The following is a 25,034-nucleotide window of genomic DNA, read 5'->3' on the forward strand; positions in this document are numbered from 1 at the left end:
CACAGCCATCGGTCTAAGAAAAAGTGGTCACTTAGCAAACCTAGAACAATAAATACATCCATGTCCTTATTTTATGTTACAGTTCTAAATCACAGAGCAAAAAAAAATTACAGAATTTCATTACGATCTGAAATCAGAACAAGAGTTGGAGTAAGACAAAAAAAGGAAAATCATCTGAGCACTGGACCTTCGTAAAGAAAACAAACATTTTGAAAAAAGTTATAGAGTACAACCGCGAAGTTATATTTAACTGTGCTGTATGTCAAACGTAACATCAATAAGAGATTAAGACACCCCGGTCAGGTCAGAAGAACGCTTCCAAGTACTTAGTGTTTCTTTACATCTTCCTGTACGATTTTTAGATTTTTCACGTGTCATGGAACTGGCACTAGCTTCAAGAGAGCAATGTAACTTTATTCAAAGTAAGGATGGGAACACAAGGTATTTTGGACTCCACCTAGCAGTTTACCGGCAGGAACAGTCAGAGTAACACCAGGGTGCAGCTAGTGTCTGATGCCAGGAGAGCATTTTCATTGGCATTGTTCGGCATCGTAGATCTGTGTGTGTGTGTAACGCTCAAGCGTACCTGAACACCGGACATCAGGCATGGGTCCAAGGAGTTAAAACATTAACACGAATTGTTCTTGCCCATCATTATCAACTGTTCTTACATCATTGTTATTGGTAGAAAACAGAGTTGAAACCTGCTGACCCTTCCCCTCCCCTTGTTTAGTGTTAGCTACTTGGCATTTCATTTTGCAGCTATCCCAGACACGACAGCACATTAGAATACAAACTACACTTGCATTTTCTTATAAAGGCATGGTATTTTTCAGGTTTTTTTGGCAAAACGCAAGATCTGGGAGAAGGCTGCAATTAGAATAAGTGGCATTTCATTTATTTTGAGGCTAGACGTGGCCTCACGGTAAAACTGTAAAGCACCAGTTTCTGTGTTCAGAGTTCTCGGAAAAAGCCGGTGACATCAAGTTGTTTACATGCACCGTACAGCATAAGGTCCGTCTCCAACGTCGACACACATCAACTGTTCTACACAAAGTAGTGTCTGTCTAATGGCTACCATAAAAAAACATTTACCATGATTGTTAGTGATTCACTCAGGCGGTTTAGAATGTCATAATTTGCTTATTAAAGCACCTGAAATTAGCCATGATTAGCAAGATTTTTCCCCATTCAGTAGTGTTTAGTATTTACAACCGTGAACTGCCAAGTTGATATGTGAGAGCATGTAACAAAGAGGCTGATAAACTTGGTCACTTATTTATCCCCCCTCCATTCCTGGTGCGGTTGACTTGTGCTGGGGTCCAGTTCCACTGTGCCAGCCGCCCCCCAATACCTCACCCAAATGGGCATCCTTCATATGCAAGCATCAGGAGGCTGTTCAACCGCAGAGGGCATCACAGCAGGCCGTGATCCTGACCTCACCCAAAGTCCACACATGGGGCTTTCAGCAGGAGTGGCTAGATAATGACCAGGAGCAGGAACACCGGATAAATCCCTCCCCCACCCACCCGCTCAGGGGAACCAAGGTCATTTGTAGTTCCCCAGCTATCTCAGCACAGAACAGGGATGAGACCAGAGACCCTCAGGTCTGTATGGCTTAGTGCTGCACAAATGGTGTCATAACCCTCTTGGCCACTGGGGAGCTCGATTCACTCTTTTTACATATTCTCACACATACGTCCACATCAATCAATCAGAACTCTTGTGTGGTTTTCAATTAGTGTCAGTTAGGGAGGAGCCAACGCTCTGATCGACTGCTCTAGAGTAAGACAGATACTCCGACAAGGCTGCACATCACGTGGATGTCCCATATCTTAAGCACCAATGAACAACATAACCGTTAAGTCAGAGATGAGCGGCGACAATAAAACACCATATACCAGCACTGTTCTTCACTGTGATCCACAGAATGCAGACACAGAGAGGGCTTTTCATAGGTGAGTCAACTGTGAACTTTCAGGGCTAGTGTAAACGTCAAAGGGCCAAAGTCTTGGGTTTGGGGGTGGGGTTTGGGGGGAGGGGGAGGGGAAAACGGAACCACAGAAAGCTTGTTCCCATCCGTAATTCAAATCACTGTTTTCAAAAAACAAACGCACTCAGCTTAGGTCCTCCTCGGGGTTCTGTTGATCCAGGAGCCGGACATGGGTAAAAGGGAAGTGACCCTGCTTCCCTTTGCACTCTCCTTCCCACTGGCCACTCACGTTGATCTTTGTTACCTTCACTAGGTCACCAACCTACAAAAACAAACAAAACAGGTCACAAGCCTAAATTAATATGCAACCACTTTAAACAGAGGACAATATCAAAATGGTGCAACGCCAGAGTCCCACAGAGGATTCACAGCTCCTGGACTCTTGTCCTACAGCCTTAATTCAGTGTCTAACAATTCAGTGAATTTCAGAGGTTACCCAGTAAGTTCAGTATTTTCATATATGCTCCTCCACCTTCTCAATTTCACATGGATATTGTCCCAGCGTGTGGTCTCAGGCTCTCTGCCAATCAGCAGCAAGAGGTGTGTGACTTGCCCTCAGAATATGGCTGGTCACCACTTGGCGTTTTCCCACACCTTCACTTTCAGCTATGATCGGCAGCTATCCTTCGGAAAAATCTGCTGCGCGCGAATCCATCTCCTACTGCACCTCCCTAAACCTATCCATACTTATAAACTACAGTGGGAACTCTCAGCCTGCTCTGCACTCACCTCTCCCTGTCCAAATCCCGTCAATCTGCTTTCATTTCTGTCCATATCACCGAGACCACCCAGGTCAAAAGCACCATTGCAATTGCAACACATAATCCTTCCTCACTCTTCAAAGCAGATGACCCTCCCCCCCCCCACCCTCCTATTCCTCCTCCTCCCCACCCCACAGTACTGGCCTCTTGTGGCTTCACTCCTACTTGGATCATGTGGCCAGCACATCTCCTGTAATCAGGGAATTAACTATCAGCCCAGGGTTTGTGCCTCTGATCACTGCCTACTGACTCCTGCTGGAAAAGTGCAAGCACGTGGATGTTAGGTGAAGATAAGATCAGAGTTAGCCATGTGTCAAATAGGCTGTCAACATCCACATGGAGACTGGCCACTTGAACAAGTTACTGGAGGGCTTGGCAGCCCTGGAAACATCATCCCTTGTGAGAGGAGAGAAAATAAAATTCAAAGCAGAGAACGTTGCATCACTTCAGTCACAGACTTTAGAGCCAATGACTGGAATGCAACAATCTAACATCTAACAGCCATATGAGTAAGCATAAAGATCTTAACATAGGGAGCAAGCTTATCTACCACATTCTTTCAAGCAAAGGAGTCAGACGTTTGAAATCCGGCAGGTTCAGACTGATAAGTCATCGTGGCTGCTACTATGTCCTTACACACCTGGGGCAGCAATGAATGTTGGCTGACTGCTGTCAACCACAACTATGCAAAGTCTGACTCATTTCACAAAGAGGGGGAAGATAGCCATCATGGCAACACCCTGCTGCTTCCTGAGGATAATCAGGATAAGTTGGAATATTGATTTTGTCCCTTAAATTGGAAGAATTTGGGGGGGGTTGGGGGGGAAAAGAGAGAAATGAAGACATTTTTTGATCAAGGTACTCCCTCACTGTATACCAAAACAAATATTGACTAAGATTAAATTTCTCGCCCTAGTGACCTGCAGTCCCCACATCAGCTCTCTTTTGCACTAGACTGTTTTAATGTCCTTGACAGCACACCCCACAACAAGCCTACTAGTTGAGGTGACCAGCCCGCTCCCAAGGGCAAGGAGACCCAATGTGGAGATAGTCATTAGAATGAAACATTAAAAACAAAATGTCACCCATGTACATTTACACACTGTATATAAAACAGAGGGGAAGTACTTAGCCCACCCCCCAGATATCTTTTTCCCTTTAAAGTCTGGACCACCAGTATTGCTTCTAAAAAAAAAATTCATAGAATCATAGAAGTTACAACATGGAAACAGGCCCTTCGGCCCAACATGTCCATGTCGCCCAGTTTATACCACTAAGCTAGTCCCAATTGCCTGCACTTGGCCCATATCCCTCTATACCCATCTTACCCATGTAACTGTCCAAATGCTTTTTAAAAGACAAAATTGTACCCGCCTCTACTACTGCCTCTGGCAGCTCGTTCCAGACACTCACCACCCTTTGAGTGAAAAAATTGCCCCTCTGGACCCTTTTGTATCTCTCCCCTCTCACCTTAAATCTATGCCCCCTCGTTATAGACTCCCCTACCTTTGGGAAAAGATTTTGACTATCTACCTTATCTATGCCCCTCATTATTTTATAGACTTCTATAAGATCACCCCTTAACCTCCTACTCTCCAGGGAAAAAAGTCCCAGTCTGTCTAACCTCTCCCTGTAAGTCAAACCATCAAGTCCCGGTAGCATCCTAGTAAATCTTTTTTGCACTCTTTCTAGTTTAATAATATCCTTTCTATAATAGGGTGACCAGAACTGTACAATGCATTACCAGTTAAAACCCTGTTTGTTTTGTCCGAATAATTTTGATAAACAGCCGGATGTGTGCACACAGAATATTAATGCTGGGATGTTTTTCTACATTAAAAAAAGGTGCTATATAAATGGAAGTAACGCTTGCTGAATCAGCCCAAGGTTTATAATTACCTCCAATGTTAGTTCAGCTTCTGAACAGGCAAGCTGAATTAGCTCCTTGAAAATCCCCCCCGACAATGTCCTTATCACACGTTTCCTTTTTTTTCTCCCTCTGCTCAGGACATGCTGACTGCATGGTTTCAATGGGACTGATCATCACTAACAAAGACCCAGGACCCGATCACCTGCCCACCCTGCACAGCAGTGATACGAGGGGCTAGGGGAGGAGAAAGAGATGCTTACAAAAATGGAAAATGCTGGAAATAAAGCAATTGTAAACAATTTTACAACACCAAGTTATAGTCCAACAATTTTATTTGAAATTCACAAGTTTTCAGAGGTTTCCTCCTTCCTCAGGTGAATGTTGTGGACTATAACTTGTAAAATTGCTTACAATTGGAGATAAAGCAAGTCAGCAATCATCTGAGAGAGGGAGAGATGAAAGTTTCAATAAGACCACTCAGTCCTCTGAATAAGGGTCATACCTGAAATGTTAACCAGTCTTACTCTCTTTCAGATGATGAGCTGTGTATTTACAGCATTGTTTCCAAATTTCCAGAACTTTTTCTTTCTTTTACCAGTGCCCCCTTTCCAAATGACTCAAAAGTAAAAATCCAATTCTGAAAACAAAACTAAGTGCAACATAGAAACAGCCCCAATTCCTCTTGCAACAGGCCCATAGGCAACTACAAGTTAAAGAGTGAGATGTCTGCAGCTACATAACAGACGGTATCGCTGTCCTTCTGGGACCTCCCCAAGCTTTCAGAGCAATTGCTCTGCACCAAAACTGAATTCCACACAACCTCTAACATTGTGGGGCTTTTTCAAACTTTTTTTGTTGGTGCTCAGTGTCATTGACTTCTGGAAGTGAACTTTCAGTCTCTATTTCCCCAAAGAGTGCCTTTATTTGCCCAGACACCTAAGTAAATTAATAGTGTGCTCAGGCATTCAAAACACAACCATTTTGCTTTGGTTGACTGGTTTTATCAAGTGATCTCTCTCACCTTCAAAAAGGTAGCAGAATAACATTACACTAGACCATGACTCAGGCTTTAACTACCAGTCAAATTTATTAAGAGCAAGTGAACAGTAGTAATGACAATATAGGCAAAATCTAACTACCTCAAGTTAGTAGAAAATAACAGCAAATGGTTCTGTTCCTTTACTCGACATGCACAGAAACTGTCTAAAGGCTTTAGAGTGCTGATTTGAACCAGCCAGGTTGAGAAATACTCGCCTGAAAATAATAACCAGGACTAGATTTAAATTAGTGTCTGTTTAACTCAAAAGTGGTCAAGCAAACATAACTCGAACTAGGCCCACAAAATGCTTGCATTTGAATCAAATGGCTTGATCGCTCCCTCAGGCACTTATGGCCACCATAAAACACCAACTAGTTCAAAAGTAAACTAGGTGTACTTTTCATGGCTGAAGCTGGTTTTTAACCCATTACATACCGTGGCAGAATTAAAGAAGTCAATACCATGCTAAATCTTTTTGTCACACATTTTATTTGAAAGGAAGGTCTCACCATACCAACCGCAGCAACATTTCACTCAGGAATCCTTTTTCTCACCTCAATAAAACCAAAGAAAAATGTTTAGGGGAAGAGTTGGAATGAGATCAGAAAAAACAAAATTCAAGCCAGAATTCTCCACCATCATTTGATTGTGTGTTAAGGGTGACCCGGGAGTAAAACTTCATTAATTGAAGTTAAAAATGCTGATCTGCCAGTTCTAAATATTCCTTCCCCAAGGCGAAAACAAAAATCGGCATGAAAATGCATGCTAGTGGGAAACTCTAGGAGCATCTCTATATTTTTCTTATTCTGGCCAAGCAATCTTCTCTGTACAGGTTGGGTTTTAAATCGTCACACTGAACAGAGGGAGCTAAAAGCATTCCAAGCAGAGGCACAACACAGGTGAGGTGGGAGATTTACTGTATAAGCACCACACCCAGGAGGAGCAACAAGTACAGTGAAACCTGCAAAATATTCTTAGCCACGGGCATTTTTAGTAATACCCAAGTACTGTAAAACCCTGTGTACAAGCACACACATCTTTATTCCTTGCTCATGGCAGAGCAAACTACACAGCATTTTTTTCGGGGGAAGAAAAAGGGGCAGGTGTGCGCACTGGGCTAACACGGTACTGTGGGAGTGCTGCATTGTCAGAAGGCCTATCTTTTGGGTGAGGTGTTAAACCGAGGCCCCATCTACCTGTTCAGATGGATGTAAAAGATCCCACAGCACTATTTTAAGAGCAGCACTTAAGTTTCTACCAGTGTCCTGGCCAACATTTATCCCTCAACCAACACAGATTAACTGGCTTCATCTCAGTATTGTTTGTGGGACCTTGCTGCTCACAAATTGGCTGCTGCATTTCCCTAAATTACAACATTGTCTGTACTTCAAAAGTAACTCATTGGCTCATTAACTTTTGACACCCCCAGGATGTGAAAGTCCAGCTGTTTGGATAATCTTAAATGGAGAAATCCACAAATTCCTTGCAGTTGGTGCAAGAGGTGAGGGTGGAAGGAGCAAAAAATAAAAAGGCAAGTTCACAACTGGCACCAAGAAGCACGTCACACAACAGCTGCTTTTATATTGTGCGAGGCCTCCGCCAACGCCGCCGGATTCAGACACAAGGGTCTTACACAAACAGCAGCAACCCCAAAGTAAGCTTGCAGTAAAAAGCAGGGATCTTCTGGGCAGCTGGCCTGTCTGAATCCTCCAAGCTTACTTTGGGTTTGCTGCTGGCTGCTAGACACCAGCAAGGCATTTAACCCAATATAAGAGCAGTTAAGAGAGTGATCAATACCTAGGAGGTCTTCCAAATAGGACGGTGTAATCATTCAAGAGGCAATAAGAGGCGATTCAGGCAGGGGAAGGCAACACCAATAGGTTTTTAAGCACAGTAGATGAATCAATATGGCATAAACAGCCTGACACATCTGACATAGGACCTTTGGGCTGTCCGGTCTCACAGATGTCAAATGGGTAGATGTGGTGAGGAAAACAGAAATCAGGAACAGCAACATATATGAAAGAAAGGCTGCACACAAGTGCTGCTAACATCTGTACGCAGACCTGCTTCAGCAAAACGGCTAACCTAGGCAACTCCCAACAAATATCAGCCCAATATTTGAGTAACCAAAAGCAAGTCACAGAGGAATATAAACCAAGGAACAGCATCAGAACTTGCTGGTGTAACAGTTCTAAAGGATGGATGGATTAATCTTTAGAAGCACAGCTGATCTTTTATAAACATAGATTAACTTCCTGAAAAATGGCCAATTTGGATCAGGATTTCCAACCGTCTGGACAATTCCTGCAACGGCACATTTGCTAAAAGTGTCAAGCTGAGTTACCACCCTTGTCTCTAACCACTCCTCACCAAGGTTCTTGAACACTTCATTGCCCCCCCCCACCCAGCTCAATGTTCATCTCTCCCACCGAAGTCTGCTGCCTGCATTCCATCCGATACAAAGTACTGCTCACCTATCACCCCAGTCAGGCTTTCCATCCCCAGTGCGTCAAATTCAAAATTCTGGCCCTTGTCTATAAATCCCCACACTACCTTTACAATTTCTTCCAACCCCATATCCCTTTGCTCTTCCAATTCTGATCTATTGCATGCCCCCCCCCCCCTCCTCCTCCTCTCCATCAATGGCAGAGCCTACAATCCCTGCTCCTGCAGTCTGAAATTCTCTTTCTAAATCCACCCAGTTTGCTACATCTCTTCAAAAGCCTCCTCGACTGCACCTAGTCAGCTCTTAACCTGCCCCTCAACTCCTGCTCAGTATCTAATTCTTTTCCCTTCTGTGAAGCACCTTGGGACATTTTGCTACATTAAAGACATCATATAGATGCAAGTTGTTGTGCATAAGCAAAGCATCATGGCAACTGCATTTATGGTCAATTTATTGCAACAGCAGAAATGAGTTCTAAACATACAGCAGCTCTCAGTTTAGAATCACTATGAAAACAAATCTAACCAATAATCTTTCAACACACTTTACCATGACACCACCTCTTTAAATATTCTGCCTCAATCAGGAATTCAATGAGTGACTGGAATGTGACTTTAAATTATACTTCATGCATGGATCAATTATTTTTGCATCTGGAATGCATTTATCAGGAATTGGCCATAAAACCCTGGGGCCCATTTTATTCCAGGCATCTGTGTTCATGTGACTTCATTTTCATTTTCCCCTCAACTGTATCTTCCTTCACTCCTTTCATCCCTCCTGTTTTTTGTATTTAGCTTTTGGTCCGATCCTCACCTTCCAGAAAGTGTCATTGGATAACAATCAGGAGCAAGAAGCAGGCCCATTTTTCCCTTTCCCTAGCCCAAGTATTGAGCCAATTGTAACATCACACACCATAACCCTGGCAGAGATCAGCTAACTGAACACAGATTAGGGATCAAAGCTGGGATATTCTTAGGCTTGGAATTACACTGCTGCTTCCTTAAAATGTTCAAAAAATTTAATCTACCATGTCAATATTCCTTCCCGGTGTCAAAACCAGTAGGAATCCAATTCATCCTCCTCAACACATGCCCCAGTGCAAGTTCCATAAACATCTCGAGACTATGACCTCTAGTTCTAGATTCGCCAGCTAGGGCAGCAGCCTCTCAGCATCTACCCTGTCAAGCCCCCTCAGAATTTTATACATTTCAATGAGATCACCTCCCATTCTTCTAAACTCCAGAGCATATAGGCCCATTCTACACAATCTCTCCTCATAGGGCAACCCTCTCATCCCAGGAATTAATCTAGTGTCCCTTCGTTGCACCCCCTCTAAGGCAAGTACATCCTTCCTTAGGTAAGGAGAACAAAACTGTACACAGTACTCCAGATGCGGTCTCACCAGAGCCCTATATAATTGCAGCAAGACCTCCTTACTTTTATACTCCTACCACCTTGCAAGGCTAACATACCATTTGCCTTCCTAATTGTTTGCTGTACCTGCATGTTAACTTTCTGTGATTTGTGTACAAGGACACCCAAATCCCACTGAATACCAACATTTCTTAGTCTCTCACCTTTTAAAAAAAATTCTGCTTTCCTATTCTTCCTACCAAAGTGGATAATTTCACATTTCTCCACATTATACTCCATCTGTCACCTTCTCGCCCACTCTCTTAACCTGTCTATATCCCTTTGCAGATTCTTTGTCCCCCTCACAGCTTACTTTCCCACCTAGTGAACAGGGAGCAGGATTCGAAAGTACTCCGAGCAAAGAAGGTAAGAAATCTATATTGAGTCAAGTACCACACTCAGTGGCAGCAACAGGTATAGTGGAATTTACAAATAAAGCCATAGGCAGCATTTTCAAAGCATCCAAGTACAGTAAATCCCAGTGTTTTGAGCATATCTTTACTCCTCACCAATTGGTGAAAAATGTAGAGAATGGTTTTTTTGAAAGGGCGAGGTCAATTTGGATAAGAATTTACCCAGTAGCCATGATGTGAATCCTGTTCAGGGAATCAGTTGGGCCTTTGAGCCACCCAAAAATCAACACAGCATAAACTTCCAGCACCTGTGGAACTGTACGCCAAGCAATGAATCAACACCTTCAACAGAGCTGAGGAGGGAAAGGGAGACAACTGGTAGAAAGATAAAAAAAATACTGACGTATTTACACACTGCTGTCCGACATAGGTACTTTATGTAAACACTAGCACAAGATTGTCCTAGGCTTACAAGAACAATACAATAAGGAAACACTATTGCCAGGAAACATTCCAATCCAGCAAGCTCGTCACATTCCACCATCATTGGTCTGTTCAACTTACTGGCACTGGTCTGGTGGAACGTTTAATTGCTAGTTCTGAATACAGGTAATTACATATCAAGACAGGAATCACAATCATCTTCAAAGTGAATTTTTGCAGCACACACAAACTTGTGCTTGTGCCTCTGGAACACAATGTACTCTCAGTATGGGCAGAACTACTGACTTCTGTAGTTATCCAGGTTCACACTCAGCAATAGGTGTAGCTGTGAATTGGTCATTCACCTCGTGCCACACATTGCCAAGCTACAGGGTGTTAGGATCAAGGACACGGGTGGCTATGATGCTATTCAATCCAACTGGATTACCAGAAGCATTGGTTTGATTTATTTCCTTCTAAGGAAAGATTTTATAAAAAGAAAAAAATGTATTCTCATCTCTAAGTGCTCAGAATTGTTCCAGCAATTTTATTAAAACCTTCACCTTGGAACAATTTCTCTTATGGGCCTTATATATAACTGTACAGTGGATCCCTGATTTTGCACTGGGCACAGAGCTCAAAGTCAATGAACAGCAGATAGCGACATCCCTCGGGCTTTTAAATTATTATAACATTTTATATATTAGTTTTGCATGTATCTACCACAAATCGCTATGATGTTTGAAATTTTTCAATTATAATCAGGAACACAGCATACTAAACAAGGGGGAAGGAAGTCGCAGCTTCATATTCTGTGCAATCTGAAGAGAGGGGTCTCAGTCAACAGCCTTTAAAAAATAATTAAAAGCAATTACAACACCTCAGCCTGAGGGGTTACTGGTTCCAGCAGCCCAAGGGAAATGAATTATCACTAGAGACTGTTACTAATCTTTTGGGGATCACTAAATGGGCATAGTTCAGATTACAAGAAATAGGAAAAGTCCTGAGGATGTTAATGTTAAACTCTTGGTAATGATTTTGCATTTACAATAAGGCCCAATCACATTTCTCCATCTTGAAATTTTGGGATTTTGCACGAATATCAGCAATAGGCAAGACGACTAAAAACTGTGCCAACAACCTTTTAAAAAAAGCACGACTCACTAATAGGCAGACAGAGTACAATGAACATCTGGATCACGTAAATCCAGGATCTGGAGAGTAAAAACCAGAAACACTCCGGAACATAGTGTCTCTTTGCGCTTGTTTATAAATTCAGGCATGTAGTCTAAATGTGTTCTTTTTAAAAAAAAAATCAACTGAAACAGGGTTATTCACCAGATAGTTCAAGTGGTTCCCAAACAATGCAGAACACCTGGCGGTGAGGTACAATTCTGCTAGCTCAAGCAGCCACATTCTAGCATCTACTGAATGGGAACCACATCAACTTAAATTGGATTATCGCTGGAGACGACCAACGCAATTTCTATGCATGAAAAAGAACAGATGATATCTTAAATCACAAGCTTACTCACTTCGAACACATTGTTCCAGCATTAAGAGACGTGCCCTTCCCTCTGCAAAGCTTTTTAGTTTATAATTAAAATCATGGATGAGGAGACATTCTTCGGAGAGTCAATAGATTTGAAAAGAATTTTGAAGCTTCCCAATTCAAAATTCTACACAGTTCTACTGCACCCCAGACTGGGAAAAAAAGGCTTGAAGGTGAAACAATATTTTTTTAATTTTGAAGATTTAACATATTGCGCATTCTTTATGTTGCATACACTTTGCACTGCCTTCAGAAACAGACACGTGCATGCAAAAAAATTATCTTCTGATCAGTGAATTCAGGAGCAGATTTAATTTTCTTCCTTCTCCCCAACCCACAGTCCCTCCCCAAAACCTTCAGCCTCTCCACGTCATGCACCGTTACAGCACTAAGATGGTGTCCAGCAAGTTCTAGGAATTGCCCAGGAGAGAAACAACTATTTCGCACATTCATTACAGAGACTGGCTGCATGCGTGTGTGTGAATTCAATACAGGGAAAGGGGGTTGGAAAGAGGCTACAACCCAGCACTCTGCCAAGCGGGATATTAAAACAAGGGTACTGGTGGTGCACTGTGCTTTAGTAAGTGGGAGCATTGGCATTTGCCACCAGTTCCATTCCATTTGTATGCAGCTTTTAGTGCACACATCCTCTAGATCAAACTCCACTCATTGAACTAATGATCATTCTCTTAAAGTTTGGTCTTAATGCCACTTTTTAAATTTCTGTTCAAACTTTTCAAGAATCTAATTTAATCAATGTTCCATGGTACCAATTCCACCTTAGTACAGAAATTAATTTTAGATGTTACACAAAAAAAACATTGTAAGGATTTTGAAAGCTGGAAAGGCCTTTTTGTTAAAGTCACCCCCCTAATCACACACTGCATGGTTGGGCGCCAGTTCCCCTAATGTACTTTGACTTTTTAAATGCCGTGGGGCATTTTTTTAAAAATTGAAGGCACTACTTAAATGCAAGTTATCTTAAAGAAAGACTTGCATTTCTATCGCGTCTTTCACGACCTCAGGACGTCCCAAAGCGCTTTACAGCCAACAAAGTACTTTTTTTTGCAGTGTAGTCACTGTTGTAGGAAACATGGCAGCCAATTTGCGCACAGCAAGGTCCCACAAACAGCAATGTGATAATGACTAGATAATGTTTTTTTTTTAAAAAGTGGTGTTGGTTGAGGGATAAATGTTGGCCAGGATACCAGGGAGAAGGATATCCTATGGAACAGAAATACAACAGGAAGTATTAGAGACTGGTTACAAAAATTAAGTCACATGGTATTAAACGGAATGCAGTAGTATGGGTAAAGGATAAAGAGTAGGGGGGAAATTAGTGGTTTTCAGATTGGGTGGGGGGTGGAATATGGGATCTGTGCTGAGGGGTCTTGCCTTCCATTTACATTAATAATTTGGACATAGATATCAGAAGAATAATATTGAAATTTGCTGATACCAAATTAGGGGGTGCAACGCTTCATATTTTTGATTTTATATGGTGTCAGCCTTGGCTCAGTGGGTTGAGTCAGAAGGTTGTGGGTTCAAGTCCCACTCCAGAAACCTGAGCACAAAATCCAGGCTGACACTCCCAGTGCCGTCCTGTCGGAGGTGCCGTTAAACCAAGGTCCCGTCTGCCCACTCAGGTGGACGAAAAGATCCCATAGCACTATTTCAAAGTATTTTACAACACCAAGTTATAGTCCAGCAATTTTATTTTAAATTCACAAGCTTTCGGAGATTTTCTCCTTCCTCAGGCAAATGTTTCAAGATCTCCTTCAAGGAGATCTTGAAACATTTGCCTGAGGAAGGAGAAAATCTCCGAAAGCTTGTGAATTTAAAATAAAATTGCTGGACTATAACTTGGTGTTGTAAAATTGTTTACAATTGTCAACCCCAGTCCATCACCGGCATCTCCACATCATGACTATTTCAAAGAACAGAGGAGTTCTCCCCGGTGTCTTGGTCAACAGTTATCCGTCAACCAACATCACTAAAACAGATTATCTGGTCATGTCTCATGGCTGTTTGCAGGAGCTTGCTGTGTGCAAATTGGCTGCCACATTTCCCTACAATGGATCATAGATTTCACTTCAAAAAGGTACTTCATTGGCTGTAAAGTGCTTTGCGACGTCCTGAGGTCGTGAAAGGCTCTATTTAAATGCAAATCCTTTCCCTTTTTACTTTAGGGGCATCGTAAACTGAAAAAAAATATAGAAGATTGCAGGACAACATAGATCGGTTAGTGAAGTGGGCAGATAGGTGGCAGATGCTGTTCAATGTAGAACAATGTGAAGAAGTACATTTTGGGAAAACAATGAAAGGAATTATACCTCAAATGGTATTATCCTTGAAGTGGAGGAAGAAAGATAGATGGGTTCAGAAACTCGGTTCTTTAAAATACACAGGCAAAAAGGGCAATTCAGATCCTGGGTTTTATACATTGGGTCAAGGAAACGATGTGTTTACACAAGACATTAGTCAGACCACAGCTAGAACACTGAATGCAGCTCTGGGCGCCTCATTACCAGGAGGATTTTTGAGCTATGGAAAGGGTGCAGTGACTTGAATCATACCTGGAATTTAAAGTTTATAGTGATGAAGAAAGGCTTGAAAAATTAAGGCTTTTCCGTGAAAAGTGAGAAAATTAAGGTTGATGGGGAGATAGAATCAGTTTGGTCCAGTAGTACCATTTTCACCCAAGTCAAAAAGTTGTGGGTTCAAGCCCTATTCCAGGGACTTGAGCATATAATCCAGGAGACTTCACACATTAGGTTAAACAGAGGCAATCAGACATTTTCAGCATCTTTCTGGACATTTATCTGAAGAGGCCAGCCGTCAAATAACAGCACCCAGCTATTTCAGAATTATTTAAAAACTGGGCACGGAAGAACTTAATGCAACATGGTGCTACGCAAGGGATGCAAATAATTTATTGACAGTGTTTCAATGACACTGTCTCATTCCCTCAATCCCCTACTCATCAAGGGATCAATATCAGCTAACCCACTATCTGCAATGTCAAGCAAGAAATCAGAGATATGATCACAGATGCTGTTGCACAGCTTCTACCAGCCAATTATGGCAAGGCATTGGAAGGAAAGCTGGCAACAGACCACCTGGCACAAAAGGTGCCAATGCAAAACTGAAGGGGAGGAATACTCTTTTCCCCCCACCCCTCCAAAAAAAAAATTAGAATTCAGGCAGGGAGCTGATTTGTTTTGATGTTGTTACACAATCACAAAATTGAAGAGAGAGAGTTTCTTCTCTCTTACTCAGACAAACTTCAGTCCGCATCACAGTGTGAAGGCCAAAGTATGAATAGCAGTCCACTGAGATCTGAAAGGAGGTCTCCAAGTAAAGAATTTAATGTTGTGCAGCCTGGTTCTGTAAGTACTTAGCAACCATCCCCCTGGAGATCCTGGTGTAGCTGTATCAATAACATGCCTAGGAAGGTGATGCACGATCTTCCTTCTTACAATCCATTAGACGTACTCATCCACTGTAAAGACCAATAGCCCCTGATGCACAATGCAGTGGCAAGCAATGTAAACAGCAAGACCTTATACAGGAAGGTCAGTAGCTCAATCAATTTCAGATTTTAAATAGCCATTTTACTTGGACAGGAGGGTAGTAGCAACACAGGGAAAAGCAACTGAATCGGAGGGAATGAGTCACAAAATGGCCTGTAGAAAACTGTAGGTGTATCTGGGTTTGGAGACTGGCTTCAGCCAAGCCATGGTGCTAATTCCCATTTAGATTAATTAATTATTGAGCTCTGAACATACATGTCAACTCCTCACTAGAACTCCTCTTCATAAACCATGACTTCTAATGGAACCATTGCTAATTACAGCTCCCCTAACTAATAGACAAGTCATTACAGTGGGACACTTTGTGTGACTCCCAGTACGGTTGTAATTATTTTTTTAAACTGTGAAAGGAGGCAGTGGGAGTGACTATCATTCGTCAATATTCCAATCAGCCCACCAATATTCCTGGAACCACTGTCCAAGTATAAAGATTTTTCTTTATTTTCCAACACATTTGACAATTTATCACAATTACCTCCATTAACAATCACAAGGAAGGGGGGGGGGGTTATACAATTATTGTGAAGTTTGACCCATCACGATGTATACCACAGTTTCCCGTTGCCTGATAGCAGTGTTGCTACACATGACTGAAAGCCGACTGATGGATATTGATCAGCAGTTTGTCCAGACTGTTTACCAGTATGCAGATCAGACAGAGTCAGTGAATCAAACCTCAAACACTGCATTGCAACACAGCTTTTTACAGAAGTGCTCCAACAACCGGTGAGCCCAGCCAGGGCAGAAGGCTCAGGTCTGTGCATTATATTTAGAAACTATATCACTTGACTGTGCATCATTATTAAATCTGCAGGAAGAACCGGTCTTCTGTTCTACATAAACATTTTCAGGACCTACATCTGAATATCTAATTATTGCATCTCCTCCAATTACTTTGTTGCAAAAGTTATTTACATTCCATTCCAATTACCAATTTACTGACGGGATATGACTACATATTAACTGTGGCATTGCTCATGAACAAGATTACTCTGCTCATCTGTGTGTGTCCTCCCCCTCCCTCCAGACACCCTGATCCAATCTGGGCCCTAATCTTCCCGTAGCTGCAGAAACGATTTTATCTCATCCCGTGAACAGGGGCATGAGTTTGTTTGTATAATCGAAAGGCCACACCACAGCCCACCTTCCCCCGTCCGTCCTAGCATCTCGTCCTCTTCCTGGACCAGCCTTTGGGGCCTGCAAGCAGGAGACCTGGGCTGGGAGGAGAAAGTGAGTAAGAACACAATTTGAAGGGACATCAAGTCCAAAAACAAAATAAAAAGACGAGTTACTTCACCTGACCCTGGATGCTGCTGGGTAGCAGGGGGCTGAGTCCTAACTCTGCCATTTCCTTTCCTCTGGACGTTGTCCCTCCTGACTCGCAGTGCCTGGATCTCTGCCTGGCCTGCACCCGGGGGAAGGGAGAAAGGGGGCACCTGAGGTTTGGCATGGGCCTGTGATGAAAAAGATCAATGCAGTCTGGAGCCCAGCTGCAGATTGTCAGGTTCAGTGCACAAAGATTGGTCCCTGCTGAGCAATAATACACTGTCATGTGAACCAATCATACTCAACATTTATTGATCAAATGGCTCCCACAGATAAAATATCCAGGCAGGAATGAAAGTTTGTTTACATATAAACATAAAAATCACGCTGCATTTTTTTTACATTATAAAGTAGTTGCCTCTGGGGGTATTTTAGAAATAGACTCAATTTTATTCGACTGATGTTGGTGCCTTGTCTCTCTCCACCTACCCCTTTCCCAGCATCAATATTTTAAATAAATGCCTGTGCTGCGTAGTGTCAGCTACCACCAGAAACTCCAAGAGCGAGAACACTCAACACCAATGGAAGCTCCGAGTATCGGCGTTACCACAGACTATAGGCATTGCTACTCGCAAACTCCAGATCTACAGGTATCACCAAGTACAATTATAGATTATGTCCTTCAAACAGCGGATAGCAGCTGAAGAGAACATTCTAAACATTGTAACGTAATGATGATTAAAGCCCATCACTGGTGGAGACAGGTATGCAGTAATTTCAGGTGACTTAAATTATCACAACACTGAAGCACACTGGCTCAAGTGAGCATTTTCCCTTCTGTGCAATGGTATCAGTACACAAGAACTAAGGAGGCCTGTAACGAAAGCAGGCCATTCATGAAGCCCATTGCTTCACAGTCCCATCACGACAAATTCAATCTTGGGCCTTCCACCCCACACTCAAGAACTCTAAATCAAACGGATCTATTAATTCCTCTTTAACCCTCAAATCCCTTGCCTGACAGTTTGTTATCCTGAACAAAGCCGAGTGACAACCCTGCCCTTTATGCCCTCATTTCTATCTCACACCGAGGACATCTCAACCTATATCACAACACTGGTAATCCTTTGTGAAATCAGGGTCATTTGAACTGACAAGTTTTACTGCAAATCTTATCGCACTCCCAACAGGAAAAGCTTCTTCGAATCTGGGACCAGAATTCACTTCACAGCACAGATGTCGAGATATTAGGCAGGTTCTCAAAACCATTCACCATCTAATTATATGTCACTCCCCGCAGGTAATACAGGTTGCTACTTTAATCAACAGTTAATAGCTAGCTATTGGACTTCACTCCAGGCACCACCTCTTCTGGTCACGCCTGAATCTCCCATGTGCCGCACTAATTACAGTCGGAGAGTTTGTTACTAGGATTATATAATGGTTATAAAAATGGGAGTAGATAAAGGGCTTTACTTAAAAACAAAAAGAACTCTGGATCCTTTTTTCTTTCTGTCCCTCCCAGTAAATACAGTTTAAGGAAAGCAGAATGCATCAGAGTTGAAATGTTTTAATATGTTGGTTTATTCATGTTGCAAATGATTTTAATTGAATTATAGACAGACAGATACTACTTGATTAGATCTTATTTCAAACTGAACAACACTCTTGAGTTTTACTTGTTTTATCTCAGTGGACAGAGAAAAACTTTGCACAACCCTGCCTCCAGAGATTAAATGGATGGGATAGAGCCCATTATTGCACATGGCTGTGGAAGGAATGGGCTTGAGTGATCTTTCTTCGTCCTATACTTGCTTACCTTTCCACAGGTTTTTCTTTTAAATAAAAAGGGTTATTTGCAGTAAATGAAGTACCTGTTCTGGAAAAACACGTGATGCAGGGAAGCCAAATGGTTGATGACTGATTCTGCTGTTAATTACAGGGCTCTTAATAAGTACAGACATGCAGATGCTTTTAAATAGCTACGTGTGAAGCATCAATAAGCTCCCATTTTATACTGCCACAAACATCACATTAATTAAAAGCTATGAAATCAAAAAGCAATGCCTGGCAGGAAAGAACAGAGGGATGTAACTATGAACAGGTCTGCAGTCTCATCAGTCAGTCTTTTCTGCCCAGCTGAAGCAATGATTCAAAGGGTACAATTACATTGGTATCAGCACCCCTCTCGAGTGGGCATTACTCACGCAAGAGACTTGATGAGTGTTGCCAGACTAGTCAGCTGTGGAAGTTATTAAGCTGAGTCTCTTCCTGTGCTCACCTTATGTCCACACCTGGCATACACACTTTCCGGGGGGGGGGGGGGGGGGGGGGGGGGTCACTGGACAGTGAAGTGAAGCTAAAACCCTGGCCGATTGCCCCCTTCTCCAACCCACAACCACCAATTGTAACATCTGCACCAACTGCCTCGCTGAGAGCAGCACAAAACAGGGGTCAAACCCAGGGTTTCCCTGGCCCACACAGCTCAGGAACTCACTGGACAAGCTCTCAAAGCAAGCAGCCAATATGATGTATACATTTTCTTTTTAAATACATCAATTCTTCCGTAGGCAAGGGTAATTGCAGTTGAAGTTCACTGACTGTTACGCTCCCCCAAACAGTAGTGAGATGAACGAGCAGTTCATGTGTTCTTGGTGGTGGCGGCTGAGGACAGAATATTGGCCAGCACACCGAGAGAATTCCCCGCTCTCTTCAAATGATGCCATGGGATTTTTTACAGGCAGTCAGGCCTTGGTTTAATATTTCATCTGAAGACTGTTAGTCTTTATAATGTTTTACATGTTTAGTTTGAAATGAGATTTGATTTAGTCAGATCACATGAATTGCAGAGATCTGTATTTGTAGATGTAACGTGAAGCAGTTTTGAGACAGCATAACATGTTATATAAACACAAGGACATCTTTCCACACCTCCCCCTCTTACCAACACCACTGATGCAAAGATGTGACTTAGCCCCTAATCCTATTACCAACCCATTCGCTTTTTTTTTTAAAAAAGCCACTTTGGTTGCAACTTTCAACAAAACGTCACCTGCAACCAGACTAAATTTCTATACTGTGTTGACACATTTTCACTGACACTAAGTCATGGTATAAACGAACAGAGAATCTTTGCCAAACACTGACCTTTTGGCAAAAGCAGTACCTTTTGCACCTAATTTTATTAATCTCTATACCCATTGGAATTCATCTTTTTGCACCAATGGAACACATTTTGGCTGAACTGTGGAACCACGCTGGCAAAATTCAGATTTGCCAAATACTTTGCATTTTTGGTAAAGGCTACCAGACTACAGAGGCAACTATTCTGTGGCAATGGCCCATAGAAAGATAAATGACCAACCAATCTGTTTTTGGCAGCACTGGCTGAGGGAGAAATGTTGGTCAAGACAATGGGAAAACTCCCCTGCTTTTTATAAATAGTGTAACGGAATCTTCAGAGGAGACATTAAACCAAAGTCCAGTCTGATCATTTTGGGGAAAGATCTTGCGGCACTATATCAAGAGCTTGGTGTCCTGGCCAACGTGCGTCCTTCAATCAATATTGTCCAAACATTAAGTGAAATGGTCATTCATCTCGTGACTCTTTGTGGGATCCTGCTGTGCGCAAAACAGTTGCTGTGTTCGTCCACATACAGTTTCCGCACTCCAAAGTAACTCGCTGCCCGCAAATCACAATTTCAAGCGCATTACCGCACAAACGGGAGCCAGTCTTCCACTGCAACAGGCAGGCGGTTCCCTCGGTTTAACATCCCATCCAAAAGATGCTACCGCCAATGGTGTGCCACTCCTCCAGGTATGCCATGGGAGCAGCACCCCAAACACTGGGGAAGGGGGCTGAATACAGCCGTAGCTTGTCAACATGGGAAAATGCCAGCAAGGTAAAGAAACAGTGAGCAGTCCAGAGTTGGTCGCAGGGCACATTTCATAGAATTTCATTAGTCAGAAGGTTGTGGGTTCAAGCCCACAATCTAGGCAGACATTCCCAGTGCCAGCACTGAGGGAGTGCTGCACTATCGGAGGTGTCGTGTTTTAGATGAGACGTTAAACTGAGGTCTCGTCTGCCCTCTCAGGTGGATGTAAAAGATCCCACAGCACTATTTCGAAGAAAAGCAGGGGAGTTCGCCAGGGTGACCTGGCCAATATTTATCCTTCAACCAATATTACTAAAACAGATTATCTGGTCATGAAAGGAACATAGGAACAGGAGTAGGCCATTCAGCCCCTCGTGCCTGCTCCGCCATTTGATAAGATCATGGCTGATCTGTGATCTAGCTCCATATACCTGCCTTTGGCCCATATCCCTTAATACCTTTGGTTGCCAAGAAGCTATCTATCTCAGATTTGAATTTAGCAATTGAGCTAAATTGCCGTTTGCGGAAGAGAGTTCCAAACTTCTACAACCCTTTGTGTGTAGAAATGTTTTCTAATCTCGCTTCTGAAAGGTCTGGCTCTAATTTTTAGACTGTGCCCCCTACTCCTAAAATCCCCAACCAGCGGAAATAGTTTCTCTCTATCCACCCTATCTGTTCCCCTTAATATCTTATAAACTTCGATCAGATCACATTGCTATTTGAGAAAGCTTGCAGTGCACAAATTGGCTGCCATGTTTCCTACATTACAACAGTGACTAAACTTCAAAAAGTACTTAATCGGAAAGCACTTTGAGATGTCCTGAAAGGCGCTATTAAATACAATGATTCCACCAACCCTTAAGGCAGTGCATACTAGATCATAACAACTTGCTAGTTCTTTTATCAATTATCTTAAATCTGTCCTCTGGTTACCGACCCTCCTGCCAGTCGAAACAATTTCTCCTTATTTACTCTATCAAAACCCTTCATAATTTTGAACAATTCTATTAACCTATTTTGCTCTAAGGAGAACAATCCCACCTTCTCTAGTCTTTCCACATAGCTGAAGTCCTTCATCCCTGGTGTCAGTCTAGTAATCAATGCCTCGATTTTAAAATTCTCATCCTCGTGTTTAAATAGTTCCGTGGCCTCGCCGCTCCCAATCTCTGCAACCTCTTCCAGCCCGACAACCCTCCGAGAACTCTGCGTTCCTCCAACTCTGGCCTTTTGTGCTCCCCCCAACTTCCTTCACCCCATTATTGGCCGTGCCTTCAGCCGTCTGGGCACTAAGCTCTGGAATTCCCTCCATAATCGTCCCCGCATCCTCGCCTCTCTCTCTCTCTCTCCTCCTTTAAGACCCACCTTTGACCAAGCTTTTGGTCCGTCGCCTGTCCTGATGTCTCCTCCTTTGGCTCTCTGTCAATTCTGGACTGATTACGCTCCTGTGAAGTGCCTTGAGACGTTTTACTAGGCTAAAGGCGCTATATAAATGCAAACTGTTGCTGTAAACCTCCTCTGTGCCCTCTCCCATGGCCTTGGGCATCCTTCCTAAAGTGTGGTGCCCAGAATGGTCCAGCTGGGGCCTAACCAGTGATTTATATGAAGTGGGTCCCCGTTGCTCGGGGGGAGGGGGTGAAATGGAGCCCACCTACCTCCAGAGCCAGGGCGGTCTTGTCGTAGGCGTTGGGGACCCGCTTCTGGAAGGCCCGGGCGTAGACAGGCCCGTTCTGTAGGTTGGGCAGCTGGGCGCTGACACTGGGCTGGGCGTAGGGCCCGAACTCCTGCTGCCCCCCGCCGCCGCCGCCGCTCCCTCCTCCTCCTCCTTGCTGCTGGGCCGCCGCCGCCTGCGGGTTGTCCGGGCTGTTGCCACCCGCCGCGGCGTTAAGGCAGCCCGGGCCCAGCGCCGAGCTGGGCCGGCACTTCTCCACGTACGGCACGGGGATCATGCCGCAGCGGCCTTCGCCGTTCTGCGCGTTCCACCACTGATCCTCGGGCTTGTCCAGGATTCGCAGCACGTCGCCCTTGCGGAACGGCAGGTCCTCCTCGTCGTTGCCCACGAAATCGAAGAGGGCGCGGACGAACTCGGCCTCTTCGTGCTGCCGCGGAACAGCGGCCGAGGGGTTAGTCGAGAGCCGGGGCCTCGCCACGGGCTCCTGCAGGGTGGTGGTGTCCAGGTAGTGGATCTTGTAGAACTCCAGCAGGCCGGGCAAGTGCTCGAACTCCTGGTCGCCGATGCGGAAGCGGCCCGGGAACGGCCCCGGGCTCGGGCTTGGGCCCGGCGGCGGCGGCGGCTGCTGTTGCTGGCGGCTGTTGATGATATAATGCGACACCTTGGAGTTCTCGCTGACGCTCAGCACGTAGTCGCCCGGGATGGTCCGGCTGTCCCTCACTAGGAAAGTGCCGTGCCTCTGGCCTTGCAGCAGCGACACCGCTTCGTCTCGCCTCAAGCGGCCGAAATACCAGCTGCCCCGGTCTTGGACGTCGAAATTGGCCATGTCCCCCGTCCCCTTTTACAAACTAATTCCCCCGGGCCGAGGCCCCGCTCCTGCCCCCGCCCCCTGCCTGGCGACGCCGGTGGCGGCGGCCTTCTCACCGCCTAGGCCTCAGGCCTGTCGTCTTCCTCTCACACACACACACAAACTAATAAATAAATAAAACAGCCTCCCAGCGCGAAACGGACCCGGGTTTACCTCATAAAAAATTAACCGGGATCAATATTACTCCGTCCGCCCGGCGCTTTTTAATATATAATTTTGTTTTTATATATGTGAAAATAATTATCCCGCCGTCCTCGCGCGCTGGCTTCACCCGACCCTTTTAGGCAATTTCTATCCGCCGACCAATTTTTTAAAAAAAATATATAATCACAGTGTTTATTTTCTAAAAGGAGCCGCCCCCCTGCTCCTCCCGCGCACGCGCGCTCTCGCTCTTCCCAACTTTTTTTCCCCGTAACACATTCCCTGACCTCATCGACCGGAAGTGCGGTCGGGGCCGGGGAGCGACGTCCGCCATGTTGGTGAGGTCGGTCGGTCGGGCTGGCGGGGGCGCTGACGTCTTCGCAACAGCTGGTCCTTGGGCTGACAGCTGTTGCCAGCACTTGAGGAGGAGGAGGAGAGGAGGGAGTTTCTCTGCTTTAAAACCAGGTAATTTTTAAAGAACATGAGAAATAGGAGCAGGAGTAGGCCATCCGGCCCCTCAAACCTGCTCCGTCGTTCAGTCAGATCATGGCTGATCTTCCACCTCAACTCCACTTTCCCGCCCGATCCCCATCTCCCCCGATTCCCCTCGAGTCCAAAAATCCATCGATCTCAGCCTTGAATATACTCAATGACTGAGCATCCACAGCCCTCTGGGGAAGAGAATTCCAAAGATTCACAACTCTCTGTGTGAAGAAATTCCTCCTCATCTTGGTCCTAAATGGTCAACCCCCTTATCCTGAGATGATGACCCCTAGTTCCAAACTCCCCAGCCAGGGGAAACAGCCTCTACCCTGAAAAGCCCTCTAACAATCTTATATGTTTCAATGAGATCACCTCTCATTCTTCAAAACTCCAGAGAGTATAGGCCCATCCTACTCAAGCTCTCCTCATAGGACAACCCTCTCATCCCAGGAATCAATCCAGTGAACCTTCGTTGCACCGTCTCTAAGACAAGTATATCCTTCCTTAGGTAAGGAGACCCAAACTATACACAGTACTCCAGGTGTGGTCTTACCAAAGCCCTGTACAATTGTAGTATAACTCCCTTACCCCTGTTACTCCAACCTCCTTGCAATAAAGGCCAACCTACCATTTTCTTCAGAAGTCCTGCACACGCTCCCCCTCAAAGAAACACAATAACCGACTTAATAATTGGGGCAGGGGCAAGCTGATGCATGAAATTAAATTGTGCAAAACAACAAAAGCAACTTTCATTTATACTGCGCTTTTAATGTAGTAAAACGTCCCAAGGTGCTTCACAGGAGCGATTATCAAACAAAATTTGACACCGAGCCACATAAGGAGATATTAGGACAGGTGACCAAAAGCTTGGTCAAAGAGGTAGGTTTTAAGAAGTGTCTTAAAGGAGAAGAGAGAGGCAGAGAGGTTTAGGGAGGGAATTCCAGAGCTTAGGGCGCAGGCAGCTGAAGGCACGGCCGCCAATGGTGAAGCGATTAAAATCGGGGATGCTCAAAAGGCCAGAATTGGAGGAGCGCAGAGATCTCGGAGGGTCGTAGGGCTGGAGGAGGTTACAGAGATAGGGAGGGGGTGAGACCATGGAGGGATTTGAAAACAAGGAGGAGAATTTTAAAATCGAGGTGTTCCCGGACCGGGAGCCAATGTAGGTCAGTGAGCACAGGGGGTGATGGGTGAACGGGACTTGGTGCGAGTTAGGATAGGGGCAGCAGAGTTTTGGATGAACTGAAGTTTATGGAGGGTGGAAGATGGGAGGCCGGCCAGGAGAG

The 25,034-nt window shown here is 44.3% G+C and overlaps 1 protein-coding gene across 1 annotated transcript; it reads right to left on the reverse strand.

Annotated features, from left to right (window-relative positions):
- Positions 1 to 1,524: 1,524 nt before the first annotated feature.
- On the reverse strand, positions 1,525 to 23,424 carry crk (v-crk avian sarcoma virus CT10 oncogene homolog). The gene is made up of 2 exons (XM_068008564.1): positions 22,243 to 23,424; positions 1,525 to 2,255 (listed from the first exon to the last, which is right to left on the reverse strand). The coding sequence occupies exons 1-2, from the start codon at positions 23,083 to 23,085 to the stop codon at positions 2,118 to 2,120; spliced, it is 981 nt and encodes a 326-aa protein (XP_067864665.1). The 5' UTR covers positions 23,086 to 23,424; the 3' UTR covers positions 1,525 to 2,117.
- Positions 23,425 to 25,034: the final 1,610 nt, after the last annotated feature.

This window comes from Heptranchias perlo, chromosome 28 (assembly GCF_035084215.1).
Source record: "Heptranchias perlo isolate sHepPer1 chromosome 28, sHepPer1.hap1, whole genome shotgun sequence".
Classification (NCBI taxonomy): domain Eukaryota; kingdom Metazoa; phylum Chordata; class Chondrichthyes; order Hexanchiformes; family Hexanchidae; genus Heptranchias; species Heptranchias perlo.

Coding starts and splice junctions, on each gene's coding strand:
- crk (XM_068008564.1), bottom strand. CDS start 23,085: ATGGCCAATTTCGACGTCCAAGACCGGGGCAGCTGGTATTTCGGCCGC. Junction 2,256..22,242: donor AGACCGCCCTGGCTCTGGAG/GTAGGTGGGCTC, acceptor TTGTTTTTGTAG/GTTGGTGACCTAGTGAAGGT.